The sequence below is a fragment of the Poecilia reticulata genome, linkage group LG17 (genome assembly GCF_000633615.1).
Source record: "Poecilia reticulata strain Guanapo linkage group LG17, Guppy_female_1.0+MT, whole genome shotgun sequence".
Classification (NCBI taxonomy): Eukaryota; Metazoa; Chordata; class Actinopteri; order Cyprinodontiformes; family Poeciliidae; genus Poecilia; species Poecilia reticulata.
This window is the reverse complement of record NC_024347.1, coordinates 17,962,703-17,977,437: the sequence shown is the minus strand read 5'-3', so window position 1 is coordinate 17,977,437 and position 14,735 is coordinate 17,962,703. Positions and strand designations below refer to the sequence as shown.

General features: G+C 37.7%; 1 protein-coding gene across 1 annotated transcript in view; it reads left to right on the top strand.

Moving 5' to 3' along the window:
- The window catches only part of tnr (tenascin R (restrictin, janusin)), a 170,276-nt gene that overhangs the window by 96,430 nt on the left and 59,111 nt on the right, over positions 1-14,735 (top strand). Inside the window, exons 5-10 of the mRNA XM_017309882.1 lie at positions 841-1,051; positions 1,196-1,296; positions 2,135-2,297; positions 2,946-3,422; positions 12,725-12,844; positions 12,983-13,126. Coding sequence (XP_017165371.1) covers positions 841-1,051; positions 1,196-1,296; positions 2,135-2,297; positions 2,946-3,422; positions 12,725-12,844; positions 12,983-13,126 — 1,216 coding nt within the window. The remainder of the gene's footprint in view (positions 1-840; positions 1,052-1,195; positions 1,297-2,134; positions 2,298-2,945; positions 3,423-12,724; positions 12,845-12,982; positions 13,127-14,735) is intronic.

Genomic DNA, 14,735 nt, shown 5'->3' with positions numbered 1-14,735 from the left:
CCCACAAAAACAAAGAAACTCAGCTATGGTCACTTTTACAGTAAAAATCTTTCGACCACAGCTGCCAAGCGTCTAAATTAGAGACACTTCTTTTTTTACATTGCAGGGTTGCAACCAAAAACATGCAACCTGATCTCCGATCACGGTATTTAAAATCAGACTTTAATCTAATTTGTAATTGATGGTAAGATTTAAGATTTGTTGTTCATATGTGTTATTCATCCACGAGCCTAAAAAAAGGTTGGACAAAAATCTCAGTCTCCTTAAAGTTGGTGAAGTTGGTGAAGAAGACGTATGTACCCCAAGTGACTCTCAGCTGTAGTTTCTTGAAAATATGGTTCTACAAAGAGTTGATCCCCAGATGTCCTTAATGAACATTACCATCACATTTTTCAGAGATTAAATACTTTTTAACGCCAATTAATTTAAATCGCAATATGGAAAGGTTAAATGGGATACTAAGTTACTTTTGCAGATATATATGATTACTTCTATATGATGGGATCTTGCTTCTTATGTAATGCATTTTACTTTGACAGTCAGAAAACCTAGCTTTTAAATGCAGAGCTGTCACCACTGCTTTTTGGAGATTACCGTTTCTCTATTTGAAAATAGTTTTGTCAGTGTTACAGCCAGAAAACACCATTTTTCAGATTTTGCGTTTTATTGCCGCCTTGTTTGTTATACCCCTGGGCTCTTTTCTTTGTCGTTACTCCATCATTTTGTAAATGCACTGTCATATGAAGGACAAAAAAAAAAAAGAGAGAGAGAACAAACCTGAATCCCCTGAGTCCACAAAACGTGTAATGTTTTTTTGTTTCATGTTGTCTCTCGCTCCAGGGTGCTGCACACGCTGCTCCATCAGGAGACAACAAGCTGGTTCGAACCACCAGAGTGAGGAGGCAGATCCCAGAGGGGGATCAGTTTCCCTCTGCTTCCTCAGTCAACCAGACACTACGAGAGCAGCCTCTTGTCTTTAACCACGTGTACAACATTAACGTGCCGATGGAGTCTCTGTGCTCCRTCGACCTGGATGCATCTGTGGCCCCAGGTGACCCTCTCATCCTTCTGATCAGCTGGATATTGTGAAGGGTCAATTTGGAGAAATCGTCTAGACATTTTAGAAGCATGCACAGCATAGTTTTTTGTTTTTTTTTATTTAAAACTTTTAAGACGTGTTCTTTGAATTGTGCAGATTCTCACGCTGAGTTGGGATCCAGACCTCCAGCTGAGGGTCCAGGGGAGCCAGCGGGGCCAACAGAATACACGGAGCAGACGCTTGATGCAGAGAGTCAGGTGGCTTTTCTGAACATTATTTTGCACTATTACTTTCAGTAATTTCACATGATGAGTTATTTAGAGACGAGTGTTGTTTTCACCCAAATTAAAATCAATCACTTTTTATAGCCTTTGCTGTTCAATTGGGTTCAGTGCAGGGAGTCTGTTTGGATTTCTCATGTCTGTTTGCTCTTATTACACAACAATAAAAAAACAATGTGTGTATTACTGACAGAAATTCAAGCAATCTTTCTAAAATTATAAAAATAAAACAGCCTCTTGTCTGGAGCCTGGGCGGTTTGAACAATCAGTGTCCTGCCTTAGCTAGCATTTAAGTTACAGATATCTTCTGCCACTTTCCTTCCTGACCTGTCCCCTCCTCTTGTCCTAAGTGGAATTAACAAAAATGCAACTGCATAGCATTTTTTTTTTATTAGTCTGCATTGCTTCATGTATATTTTGCACCTTGTCTGAAAGTATTGATGGTGGGGAGAAACCTTACAGTTAGCTAAAACTAAAAAAAAATACATTGTAAAACTGTATGTGGACTGTTGCATATAAAATTCACTCACAGTAAACATTGTGCTAGTATTAGTGTTTGACCAAAGAAAGCAGGGCAGTTGCAGGTCTTTCACTTTATGTATGTGTGTCTGATGGGTAAGATAAGACTCAAGAAATAGTCTGCAACAGGGAGYCCAACATTTCTCGTATGCTGATCATAATCTTATACTTAACCAGGAGTCTAAAACCTTAATTCTTCAAACATGAACAAACTCAAGAGGACATTCAAAATAGATGATTTTATTGCCTTGTCCAATGCTGTGAAATTCAAACCAAACTGTTGCTCCTTGCCTAGGTGACGTTTACACACCGCATCAACATACCAAAAGCAGCGTGCAGTTGTCCAGCGATAACCACAATCCAGCAACTGGCCACCAGAGTGGAGATGCTGGAGAGAGAGGTGTCCATGCTCAGAGCTCAGTGTGGATCTGGATGCTGTGGGGAAGGCTCTGCCATGGGTGAGTTCTGTCGCTTCCTGACGACAACGTATTTAAATAAAGATTCCGTTTTTTTTTAGTGTTCTTTATGTAGAAAGAAAGAAAAATTGAACAGATTAACAAAAACAGACAGACAGACAAACAAGTATGCCAAGCAGAAAACACAAGGCACAGACAACACGACGTTATTGATTCTGATTGGCATTTTCTTTTTACCTGCTCCGTGGAGAAAGGGTGTAGAGAAACCTCTGATAATTCTCCCATCCATGTTACGAGAAGACCAGCGTGGACAGAGCCACGGAATAAATGACGGTTAAAGTATCTGCTCCAATGACACCATCACCCATTTCAAATACTCTCTGAAAACGCTCCATCTCCATGGTGAGAAAATGATTTTCTCTAGCAGTCATGATCAGAATCAGAAAGAGGATGACACACGCAGCCGAGGAGGATGGCTGCTGGAATAATCTAATTGAAGCAACTGTACATTTATATGTCCTGACAACAGTTTTCTAGTCTGTTTGCAGTTGTCTTATTAAACACAAAGTCTTTGACTTTGAAAGGAATTTAMCWAATTTCATTCAACATGTAATGTTTTCTTTCTTGCTTGAAGACGGTATCAAACTGGAGCCATTGTGTAAAGCAGACTGTGTCCACTTTTCATCTTAGGTCGTCTGGACTTTGTCCCAGGTTGCAGCGGCCACGGGAGCTTCAGCTTTGATCTGTGTGGCTGCATCTGTGAGGAAGGCTGGGGCGGCAAAAACTGCTCCGAGCCTCGTTGCCCAAATGACTGCTCCGGTCAGGGGGTGTGCATCGAAGGGGAGTGTGTGTGTGATCGGGACTTTGGAGGCGACAACTGTTCAGAGCCACGATGCCCCTCCGACTGCTCAGGCAGAGGCCTGTGTATCGATGGTGAATGCGTGTGCGAGGAGTCCTTCACAGGCGAAGACTGCATGGTCGGACGGTGTCTCAACGACTGCTCAGATCAGGGGTTGTGTGTCAACGGGACGTGCCAGTGCCGCCCCGGCTATGTGGGAGAAGACTGTTCATTGGTCTACTGCGCCAACAACTGCAGCAAGAAGGGAGTCTGCAAGGAGGGTTTCTGTGTCTGCCAGGATGGYTTTGCTGGAGATGATTGTAACTCAGGTAAGCTAATTTTTTATTTATGTTTTTACCCTAAGAAGTATTTTGGCATATGTGATTAAACCATGTGAAGCAAAAAAATTCCCTCAAAAAAGTTGTTCTTCATTAATGAAGATCTGAAAGATTAAATGCTTGAGGACAGAAACACTATTTAAAAAAACACACACACACAAGCTTACATCACACAAGAGCTGCAGGAAACCAGATATCTGTGTTTCTGACATTTTTATTTAATTGTTTTGACTATGATTTTCTGACACTGTGAKAACAGGGCGTGGTTGTAATCCTGAGAGCTGTGATCGTGAAAGCGGATTCAAAGTGCAACAGAATCCCCCATGGTTTTTTGTTGCAGTTATCCCTTTCAGTATAATCATTTGAAGATTCTGGTGAAAATCTCAGCACTCTGATTAAATCAGTGTTAGATTTGTTGTTGAATGCTTTACAGATGATTATTTGTAAAAAATTATTGAAAAGATGAAAAATTTTTTTACAGAAACAAACACTTCTATGGTTGTTGAGGAGTCCAAACCTTTTCAGCCCTAGTTTTTTAAAACATTTTCTATGTGCAAAGTATTAAGACTTTATATGCCTAAATATACCAGGTTTTACCATGAGTGTTTAGTTTTTCTTTAGTTGGAGTTGTCAAGAAGGCAAAAGAAGCAATATAAAACTACTTCTTTTGTTATACGTGAAGTCAGTGACTGAAGCTAACAGGTGTTTAAGCTAGCTTTCCTTWCTGACGTGGCTTCACTAATCATTTGTCATTTTAAATATAACTGGCTAGAAAACCAGTAGATATCATACTAGAGTTGGTGACCAATGAAAAAAGGAAAACTAACTTGAAAAGTCTCACAATTTAAAGAGATTAATTTAACATAAAAAATGTTTTGAATTGATACCATGTGTATCGATTTGGACAGCAGTCAAGAATAGTTTTTAAAGATCTGAGTCCAGGGGCCATGATTTTTAGTCATGTAATACGAGAGTCTTCTCAAGGTTCCAGTGTTCTGAATAATGCAGCTTTTTTTCTTTTAAATGAGCTCTTACATTTAGCCTCACTATTACTGCACAAAGTAACATCTATTCAGATCACGTTGCACTGGAAAAAATAGCAGTTTCAATTACCTTGAATGAATGAATGAATTTGGCTTTTTCTCATGTTGTTATTTAAATTTACAGTGTAAGTAGAATTTTATTTCTTAAACTCTAATCGTTTTTGTGACTATAAGAGATTTGAAGCTCTTAACATGCCTCTAGTTAAAAAAACAACAAAAAAACAAATATGTGCATGAACATCTATTGAATTAATTTCTCAGAAAAACTGAGAAAAAAAACCCTTGCTGTGTTTTGTGTTCAACACAGATTCCGCAAGCTTGAGGTGGAAAAATTACAGGCTTCAGCTCCACCATTGTTAGCATACATGCAGGGCTGTAAAATAAACCTTTTTGTGCTGCAAATGCAAGTAGTGGGGGTGCATGACTTGCTGGACAGCAGAAGGTCTAACGATGTTCATTTGTCAAAAGTCACATTCATCTGGGGAGCCAACTGTCACATTAACTGCAGCTGAGACAGTTTCTGAGCTGTGCTTGCCTTTGTTCAAAGCTGGGCCTCAGTGCCAAAATATCACATCCTCCTCTGCCATTTGAGTTACCTGTCAACAACATGATGGATGGGGACAGATAGGGGAGCAAGCGATAAAAAAATCAGGAAGGGAAAATGGTATTTCTAAGGCTGATTCATCCATTCCATTTCCCCTTATTTAATATCTATACCAAGTGAGAGGGACAGATTGCTTATTTATTTATTTTTTTTTGTAATTAGCCACTGCTTGTAGGGGTGAGTTTGTTGAATACAAAACGTGGCAGTTCAATAACCAGAGGAGCACAGGGTGACAGGCTTAAGTGTTTCATGTTATCAGGAACCGAAGAGAAACGGCAGGCATTTTTTCTTCAATTATGGTGGCCTATATTCTCTCAGTATGTGAAATAATGGAGACTGTTGAATTTAAATTGGATCTTTTTAGTCATGGGGTCAGAAACTGCACATATATTTTTATGTGAAAATTCTGTGGCACTGGGTAGCTAGACAAAAGGTAATCCCCAGGTTTTTAATGACATCTTGTAAAAAAAAAGGCACAGACATGTAATAGTTTTATTTATTTATTTTTTAATCACAAGCCCCTCATCACACCTGTAAATACCTATTAAAAAATTAAGCCATGCTTATTTGTGTTTCTCTATAAAAAATGGACTCAAACACTGAGGGAAAAAAAACGAGTTGTGCTCAAGCTAATTATTCTGGGTAAACATGAGGGAGAAATGATTTGAGAGAGTAGTTATCAATTTATTTACTAATGGGATCAGCAGATTTGTACTAATATGTGGCACAGATTAAAAATCTAGCAATCTATTGGTTGAAATAATAATAATAAAACAATGTCTTTAGCTGCTTCTGTTCTACTCGGCTAAGAATCCATGTAAGTAGATTTTAACAGGCACATCATGCAAAGAATGACTAGAATCACAGCATATTGTGAAACGAAGAGAGGGAGGGGAAGCTTCTCCAATCCAATGAGTGCAGAGGGGTGTGAAACCAGATTTAAGTGAAATGCATACAGAAAAAGTAAAGAAATTAGCAAAAAGTGAAAGAGAAGCATAATCTGGCTGTATTTTAGCAATATTGGAGATTGCARAGTGCAGAATTTGAAAAAATGAAGATATTCATCAGAGCTCTACAGCTACAACTTATTCTAGAAATGTGTTTCCATCTCTCCTTCAGCTCTGCATCTCTTTTTTGGAAAAGCAAAAAAACACTTCAACCGAGAGTAAAAAGATTTTTGCAAAACTGAGGAAAGAATTTCAAGCTTTGAGATTTCCATTAACTTGAACATGATACTTCAAAATGCGCATAAACAACGTTTATAGAAACATAAAMATTGTATTAAACCACACAGCTYTGTTTTTCCTGACTGGGAGAATGGATATGAACGCTAGTGCATTTCAGCTGACAGCAAAACACTTGTCTATTCCAGAAGCATTATACAGCACAGACAGCGGTAAAACCAGAAGACATTATTAGTTTGCCTAAGTGGGCGGAGCTCTGCTCGGGTTGCTAGGTGAGGAGCTGGGCTCTATTGGGGTTGCTAGGTGAGGGGCAGTGCCTGTCAATTGAGTTTTTTTTTTTTTTTAAATGCTCATTTTCGTGACACTGACTACACATGAAGATATTGCTAAAAAACATCTGAGTGTTTTTATTGTTTTAGTACTAGGACTGTTTCAGCAGCAGAGACCTGAATGGAAACACAAAAACTTGAAGGGCCCCCTCTGAATGAAATATATTTAATTTAGATTACATAAACGATAAACTATAAAGGAGGGTAAACTGGSAAATTACTTAAAAGAAAAAAACTTGGCAAACAGTAGAAAATGTTTTATATAATTGTGTTATGAATCTCATCCTTTAGTTGAGATCCCGTTCAAAAAGTCTTATTTCAATTTATTTATGTTTTACACTGTTATTTWTWTWTTTWTTTTTACTTTTTTTCTGTAAGTTGTTATRATATCTGGTCTTTAAACCACATTTTACTAAATGTGARCCAGTAAAGGASCCCATGCAACATCAGACCTCTCCTCTGGATCTGCTTCTTGTGTAACTGTGTGTGTCTYTCTATGYTCATAAACTGTAGGCTTAACCTGCTGCTCTCTTTAATCAGTAAGGAGAGGTTGAGACGAGGGAAGGATGTGGATGTTACTGGGGCAGGAAGGAGATGAGCTGAGAGCCGGGGCTAATTTGTGTATTCGCAGATGGCAGCATACTAAATGAAGCAAAAATGGAAGAGTATCATCTAAGCTGTTTCGAGACATGAAAATATTAATATATCATACGAATGAAGACAGATTTTTTGGGGGGGTTTAATCAGAGTGGGAAGACAGAATTAAGCAGCAGCAACAAAAAAAAAATAAAAATTACATATGAGCTGACATTCATGCAGACAACCTGTCTGAGAACATATTATTCACCAGTCATTTTATTAGATTCACCTCGATAGGGTTGGAGCCACATTTTGCCTGCAAGTCCGTGATGCAAATCTCCTGTTCCACAACATCCCAAAGGTGCTCTACTGGATTTCMATCCAGTAGAGCACTGTGTGTGTGGAGGTTTTTGAAATCATTGTTGTTATTGTTTACTGTTCAACAASCACATCTGAKATTACAAAGARGACACACTGCATTTGTTTATCAGTTTGTTTACTCTACCGTATCCCACAGTGCAATGCAAACCTTGTTKCAGATAGATTTTTGACTCAAGCTTTGTGCATTGACCTGGTAGGTGTGTTGCCTSAGGGTCAGATTGCATTCACACCCAATACGAACTGATCCAGAGTTTTTTTTTGCAACTGTCCCGAGACAGARGAGGCGGTCTGGGGATCCCCGTCTTGGTGTGATTGTTCTGTTCACAGCTACAAAAACGCACCAARRTCAGAATGAACCAGAATTTGTTTTAAACAGACTAAACACGTTAATTGTGAWAACACCTTGAATGTATTTGGTTTAGACTRAAACTATAYYTTCTGRCAGAAKGATACCCTTARAAAGYTTTTGCTCTTGTGATAAACTCTTTAGTAGTTTTGTGTAGCAATCTACCAAAACTGACATGCATGTATTGATTCTGAAATTGCCTGTTTTTGTATCTCAGCTTTAATAGTATTTAGTTAAAATGCCCTTTGCTAAGTCATACTGTTTTTGATCTCCAAGCACTGTCTATACTTGGAATGGCCGATGGTGGCTCAGAAAGTTGGAGTTTGTCCTGTAATTTGTGAGTTGTTGGTTCCAGTCCCTGCTCTGTTTATCTCAGTCGTTGTGTCCTTGAGAAAGATGATTCATTCACCTTGGCTGCTGGTGGTGGTCAGCAGCGCTGATGGCTTGGCAGCCTCGCTTCTGTCAAACTGCCCCAAACCAGCTGTGGCGACAATCCAGAAGCTTACCACATTCAACATGTGAATGTGAATGGGAGAATATAGTGTGAAGCGCTTTGTAGTCCTCTGACTTGTTAAAATACAAGTCATTTTTACAGGCCTGCGTGACTGTGCTTAATCATCAGAACCTTATTCATGTTGATAGAGAATTTTATTCTATCAAGACGTTAGCTTCACCTACCTGTATTTTGTTGGCGTGAAAGACTTACTGCCCACTGAGTTGTGACAGGGTCAAGTCTCTGCAGAGTGGTGGGGACAATAGCTGCTGATTTCTTGTTCCTGCAGCGAAAGTTTCACCTCATCCACTCCATTTTCTCAGGACTGGACAAGAGCCAAAATTAGGGTGGTCTAAAGAATAGCTGTAGTTCCAGGCTTGATTCTTATCCCGATTTTCTTTTCCTCCTTGGAATCAGTGCCTCTGCTTGTGTTGACATCATTTGTGCTGGTTAACTAAAAAACAAGTCTATTTAAATGTTTCATGCAATGAAGTTGTTGATGAAACTAGGGATTAGTGATTTTAAAAACCCTTTTTATTTTTTTTAAGTATTGCATTTTTATCTTCACACATGGACCAGCTGARAAGGACTGAATGTCGGTGCATTTTACACTACATTCATTTTTGCCATTTACTTATACAGTACTGATTGTTAAAAGTAAAAAAAAAATGTTTCTCTAAGTTGCAATAATGTTATTATGAGAAGATGAATTTTAAACTTATCTGAGAGAAATAAATTAACATTAGTCATGTGCATCGTAACAACAGCTACTGCTAAAAAATGTTTTATAATTTAAGACTACTTCCTACTTTTATATGCGGGTGGCAAAAATATTTTTCACACTTTCTGAAACATTTGTTGTTGTACTTTAGTGTTTCAGATAATCAAATTGATATTATTATTGGATAAAGATATAAAAAATAGTTTATAAGTGATGATGGTGCAAAACAGCTTTAGAAAGACACTAACTTTCTTACTCAGGTTATGTTTGTCTGGTATTGAAATTTATTTGATAATTGTGCATGACAAACATGCAAAAATAAGAGAAATCTGTAAGGCGGCAAAACCTTCTCAGACCACTGCGTAAAGGTCTTAACTCAATCAGGTAATAGAAGTTAATTACACAATGGAGCATCTGATGGTGGAGTGACCTTTGTTGTTAGGTTCAGTCTTTCCGCTGATTACGCCTAATGAGACTTAGAGTTATCACAAGAGGCTGAAATGACCTTCAGTCTGTCGCCCTTTTGAATTAAACCACAAAAGATGCAATTTGGATAAATGGTGCCGATTTCTTTTTATACTAAAGTATAACATTAAGAACTGTAATAAGTTAAAAGGCATAATATCGTGTAACTTCATCTTCATATAACATATAATTGATCAACTGTTTCTGGTTTCTTTCCATTACACTGCTTGTGGTGTATTTATTTACCGTCTTTGAAGAAAATGTATCCTGAARAAAATGCTGGTATGTTGAAACCTTTCTTGCAGCTGTATCATATTCAAATATTAATACAAGCTCAACGATGATCGTGAATATTGCATTACTCTTTATAGAAAACGTACACACTTTAGCTTCSGGACAAATTTTACATTCACAGGAACTCTGCTCCTGTCTTTCATCTTGATTTATGTCTCTATTTTTGAGTGAATGACTCACTTCGCCTGCAGGCTGTCCTTATTTCATCACTGTTCGTCTTTCCTCTGGACTTCTGTTGCTTCCCCTTGGATTTTTATTTTCTTCCTGTACCCAACCAAGTTGAGTTGGGCTGCTGAAATAAATCTCGCTGCAAAATGTTGGAGAAGTTGTTCGCACTGCTTTAAAATAAACAAGCTGCTGCACAGCATGTTGCCCGTCTGTCAGGCACGCGGGAAAGTAGTTGAAATAGCTTCTGAAATGTCCCAAAAGTTCCCAGAGGAGGCCTCGTTGTATGGCCTCCTGTGTTGCGGAGGTGAGAGGTTGTTTATCACACCATTGCACTCATTGGCCCTTTACCTGTGTCCGCTTCACGCTTCTCRTCTTTATCGCTCACTTGATCATCTTTCAGGATTAATTATTTACTCCTCTCACGCACGCGCTCCATCCACTTTTCCCACTCTACTCTGTCCTCTGTGTGTCTCTGACTTAAACCGTTCGTGTCCACAGCTTCATCTTCCTGTGTACGTCCTTCACTTGTCTCCCCAGCCCCGCTTTTGTTCTTTGCGGCAGGGGAAGCTGTAAACACTCCTGCATATGCCTCCACATTTACATTCATAGCCGTCGGTCTGGTTTGCGGCTAGAAAATCTCGCCTCTCACTACAAGAGCAGAGTTCTTTTACTTGTGGGAATGTTCAGTATCAGTGAAGTGGTGAAATGAAAGGTATTTAGCAAGCCGTGCGAAGTGTCTTTAATTACGACAATGTTTATGCTCTCTTTTATCGGAGGCTTCTGAACGTGTGCCGAGTCTGGCGCAGAGATGTAGCCAAATGAATATGGCACTTGATTTCATTTTGTTTTATGAGTGATTGAAACTGAGCCTGTGAGCTGCTACAGCCGAGTGTTTTATCAGGCACCGCTAATGTTTTTGTTTGCTAATTTAAAGTGTGGAGACCTGCTTTGGGCTAAGCCATTAATGCACACAGCATTTACATKTATTGTATTCACAAGTCTTATTTGCTACAGGAACTGATGCGATTGAAAGCTTTACAACCCTCATTTACAGCCATTTGTTTATTTATTTATGTCTCCTAGTCAGATGTATTGAGAGTGGTATGATCAATCATCATATGTATACTGTTCATAAAGGCTATTGCACAAAAGTACATTTAGAAAAATGAGCTTGCTCTTTTTCCATCATCAGCTGTTATGACAAAAATAACTRGAGTGTGGAAGGAGAAGAATTTTATCTATGAGTGGTTTTAATATTTCAGCATAGTGTCAGATGTACTCATTGCTCACTTATTTTAATACTGAAACGAGTTGAGAGGGGAGAAAAACTGTCTCAGTGAATATTTAAATAGATTACATCGTGTTCAATGATTCTGAGTAACATTGCTTTTGTTGTTTGACAGACGAACGCCTTCAGGTGAAGCTTTCAGAATGAATTAGCTCATTATTTTTACTGACAAAAAATGATTGTTTACATGGTAAATAGAGGCAAATTGGAAATGGTGAGATATGATGGATATTACTGTGTAAAACATGTGCTACTGAGTGTAACTGTATGAAATAAAAGGAAAAGTTTTTTTTTTTTTTTTTTTTTACATATTTCATTATCACTACACGTTTCAGTCAGGACCTTTACTGATGGAACATCAATCATGTGTGGACAAAAAAAACAAAAAATAAAAAAATGGTCTTAAAGACTACTCAATGCAAGCATTTTAATAGTTCATAAAATAAACCATCCATTAACTGCAATGACATTGTTGACACTGAGGTTCTTTAATGAAGGTTCTTTCTTCGTTTTGAAGAAAAGTTTTTAATTGGCTAAAACGTTAGAAAAGATTCTCAGATATCCAAATAGAATAGACCTCGACTTTTCGAACATTGGTTGGGAAAATCAAGTTTTTAAAATGTCACACTAATGGGTCAATTAAGGTCGTTCTGACTTGTTCTGAATGCCTTTAAGAAGCAGGAAACATCCAGATTTCTTTCATCCAAGCACTTAGAACAGCGTTTAGCTGTCATTTAACTCTTTTTCAACTTCCAGTGYTCCCTGGTCAGTTTTTCTACTTTTAAGATAGTCACATCATAAAAAAAAATAAAATAAAAWYAGGCAGCCAATTTTCACCCACTTTGTTAAATTCCTGCAGTTGCCAGCAGTTATGTTATTTATGTATTTCATTACTTAATCCCAACATTCTTCTCTATTTTCCTTATTTTTGGACGACGTGTTTTTATTCAACATGACCTCTGCTTTTTATGCGGAGCCCATAGAGCGGAGAGTAGTAGTGTGTGAATTTTTGTGGCCTAGCTTTAAACATGCCTTATGCATGCGATGGTCAGTTTTTTAAACTGACCATCGCATGGTCAGTTTAAAGCTAGGCAAACAATTTGCAGATTGTGAAAGTGTTAAAAAGAAAGTAATCTAATGACATTCTTGCGCATATTGGCCTGCTTATGCCATACATTTATTTTTCGTAGACTAACTTACTCAAAAAACAAGCATGTGACTGAGTCTGGTTTTGTTGTTAATTACAAAGAAAACTGATTTAAAATTAAAATGYTTTTTTTGTTTTCTTACACTTGCTGTCTTTATTTATTTTTTTTTACTTTATGGACTGTTATAAATTGAAGGTTTAATCTTTAGCAAAGCACAAGAATATATATATTTTTGTGTTTGTTTCAACAGTGGCACCTGCCATGAATTTAAATGCACGTGGAGTTACAGATCGTACTATCGAGCTGGAGTGGGAAGGGTCCATTATGGTGACAGATTTCTTGGTGACCTACACTCCAAGCAGCCCTGGAGGTAAGGAGAGATCTCTATTTAATCTAGAAAAAAAAACAAAAAACATTTCAAACATTGGTCGTGTCATAATGCCGTGCAAAAGCAACAGCGGGATAAAAGTGCATCCTCTTGTCATTTTATTTTTTTTGTTTCTGTCAGGTGTGCAGCTAGAAGTGAGGCTCCCAGGAAACACATCATCTTGGATTATCACAGGTCTTGAAGCCGGCATAGAGTACAACATCAATGTGTTTGCTGTCATCAACAACTCAATCAGCGTTCCCTCCAGTATCACTGTGTGGACGTGTAAGTTTCGTTCTGTACTTTGTTTATATCTTCTTTTCAAAAGACTCACTTGTCAGTTGCTGGAGTTCGCGCGTTTAGTCCCAGACCTAATGTACTTTTCCTTTTTTTATAGAGGTTTTCCATTAATACATTCTGACAGTCTCATGTCGATTATATAAATGCATTTACACCTCCCCTTAAAAAAAAGAAAATACTTCCAATTTGTTTAAGATCACGACCTGCTTGTTTACGCTGTCTGGCTGTGATATAACCTGTAAAAACTGCTCAGTGTCACACACACGCTGGCAGGTGTTAATGGCAAGCCAGCAGATCTGCTGGGGAGGCATGCCAGTTGTTTTCATGCCTACTAAGAGCGCAGACTTATCAACCCCCTAAGTAAGTAATAGCCTATTCATTATTGCAGCTGATGTGTGGCTGCACAAACATATTTCCATTAGTCCCATCAAGGCTGCTAAAATCATCCTCAATTTCACACATAATTGAATTTTATTTCAGTTATGGTAAAAATTTTGAGTAATAAAGTCAATTTAGAATAATTAAACTTGATGGAGCCATTTTTCAGTGAGGATGTGATATATTGGGTTGTCTTCTTGAAATAACATTATAAAACAGAGAATCTGATTATCCATCGAGATGTTTAGAACGTAGCTGCTGGTGARCAAGGCATTTTAATATCTTCCAGAAATACTGTGTGCTGGTGAGTAATGATTATATTTTTTGTTTACTGAAGTGATAGTGCAGATTATATATTTATACAACAAAATGATCATAGATTATTGTGTAGGAAGTACAGAACTTTCTTAAGGTATTCATGCCCTGGAACACTTTCAAATTCTGTCACATTAAATACCATAAGATTTAATGTGTTTTACAGGTATTTCATAAGTCAAACCAATAAAAAACATTCCAAAATGTTTAAGAGATAATTATAATTCAGAAATGTGTAGKATGCAGTCAGCTCCTTTACCAGTGAAACCTTGGAAAAAAATTAAGCTCAACCAGTGGCCTTCAGAAATCACCAAGTCACTTAGTAGTCATTTTGTGCATAATTTAAACTCGWTATAAAAATCTAAATTTGGTTGTTTGGKGAAAACTCTAAAAGTTAGGTTAGATTCTAAAACAATATTACAAGATTTGAACATCTCACAGAACACCRATCAATTAGTTGTCTGAAAGCATATAGTATGACTGAAAACTTAACCTAAACTGAAAGTTAAGGTAAGGAGATCACTGCTAAACACTGCCCCACTACTGCAGGGGTGCTTTTGTTTTGAAGGACAGGAACGTCAGTTAAAGTTTAGGAAATAATGAATACAAAACAACAAGCAAGTCCARTAGTGGACTGATTTTGATTTTAGCAATTTAATGTGCAAGAAATTGTAGTTCATGTATGGACCTAAATCCAATCCAGTACCTAAAAGCACTTAATTAAATTTGACCAAATGTGAACTATTTTGTAATAAAAAAAATAATTTAAAAATGTTATACTCTAGATGTTTAAAGCTTCTGGAGACATACAGTGGCTCACTGTCTTTTTGCGGTTCAGTATTTGCAGATTAGCCTGTTTGTTGATTTTTCTATGGATTGTGACTCCGAGTTATCCGCGGAA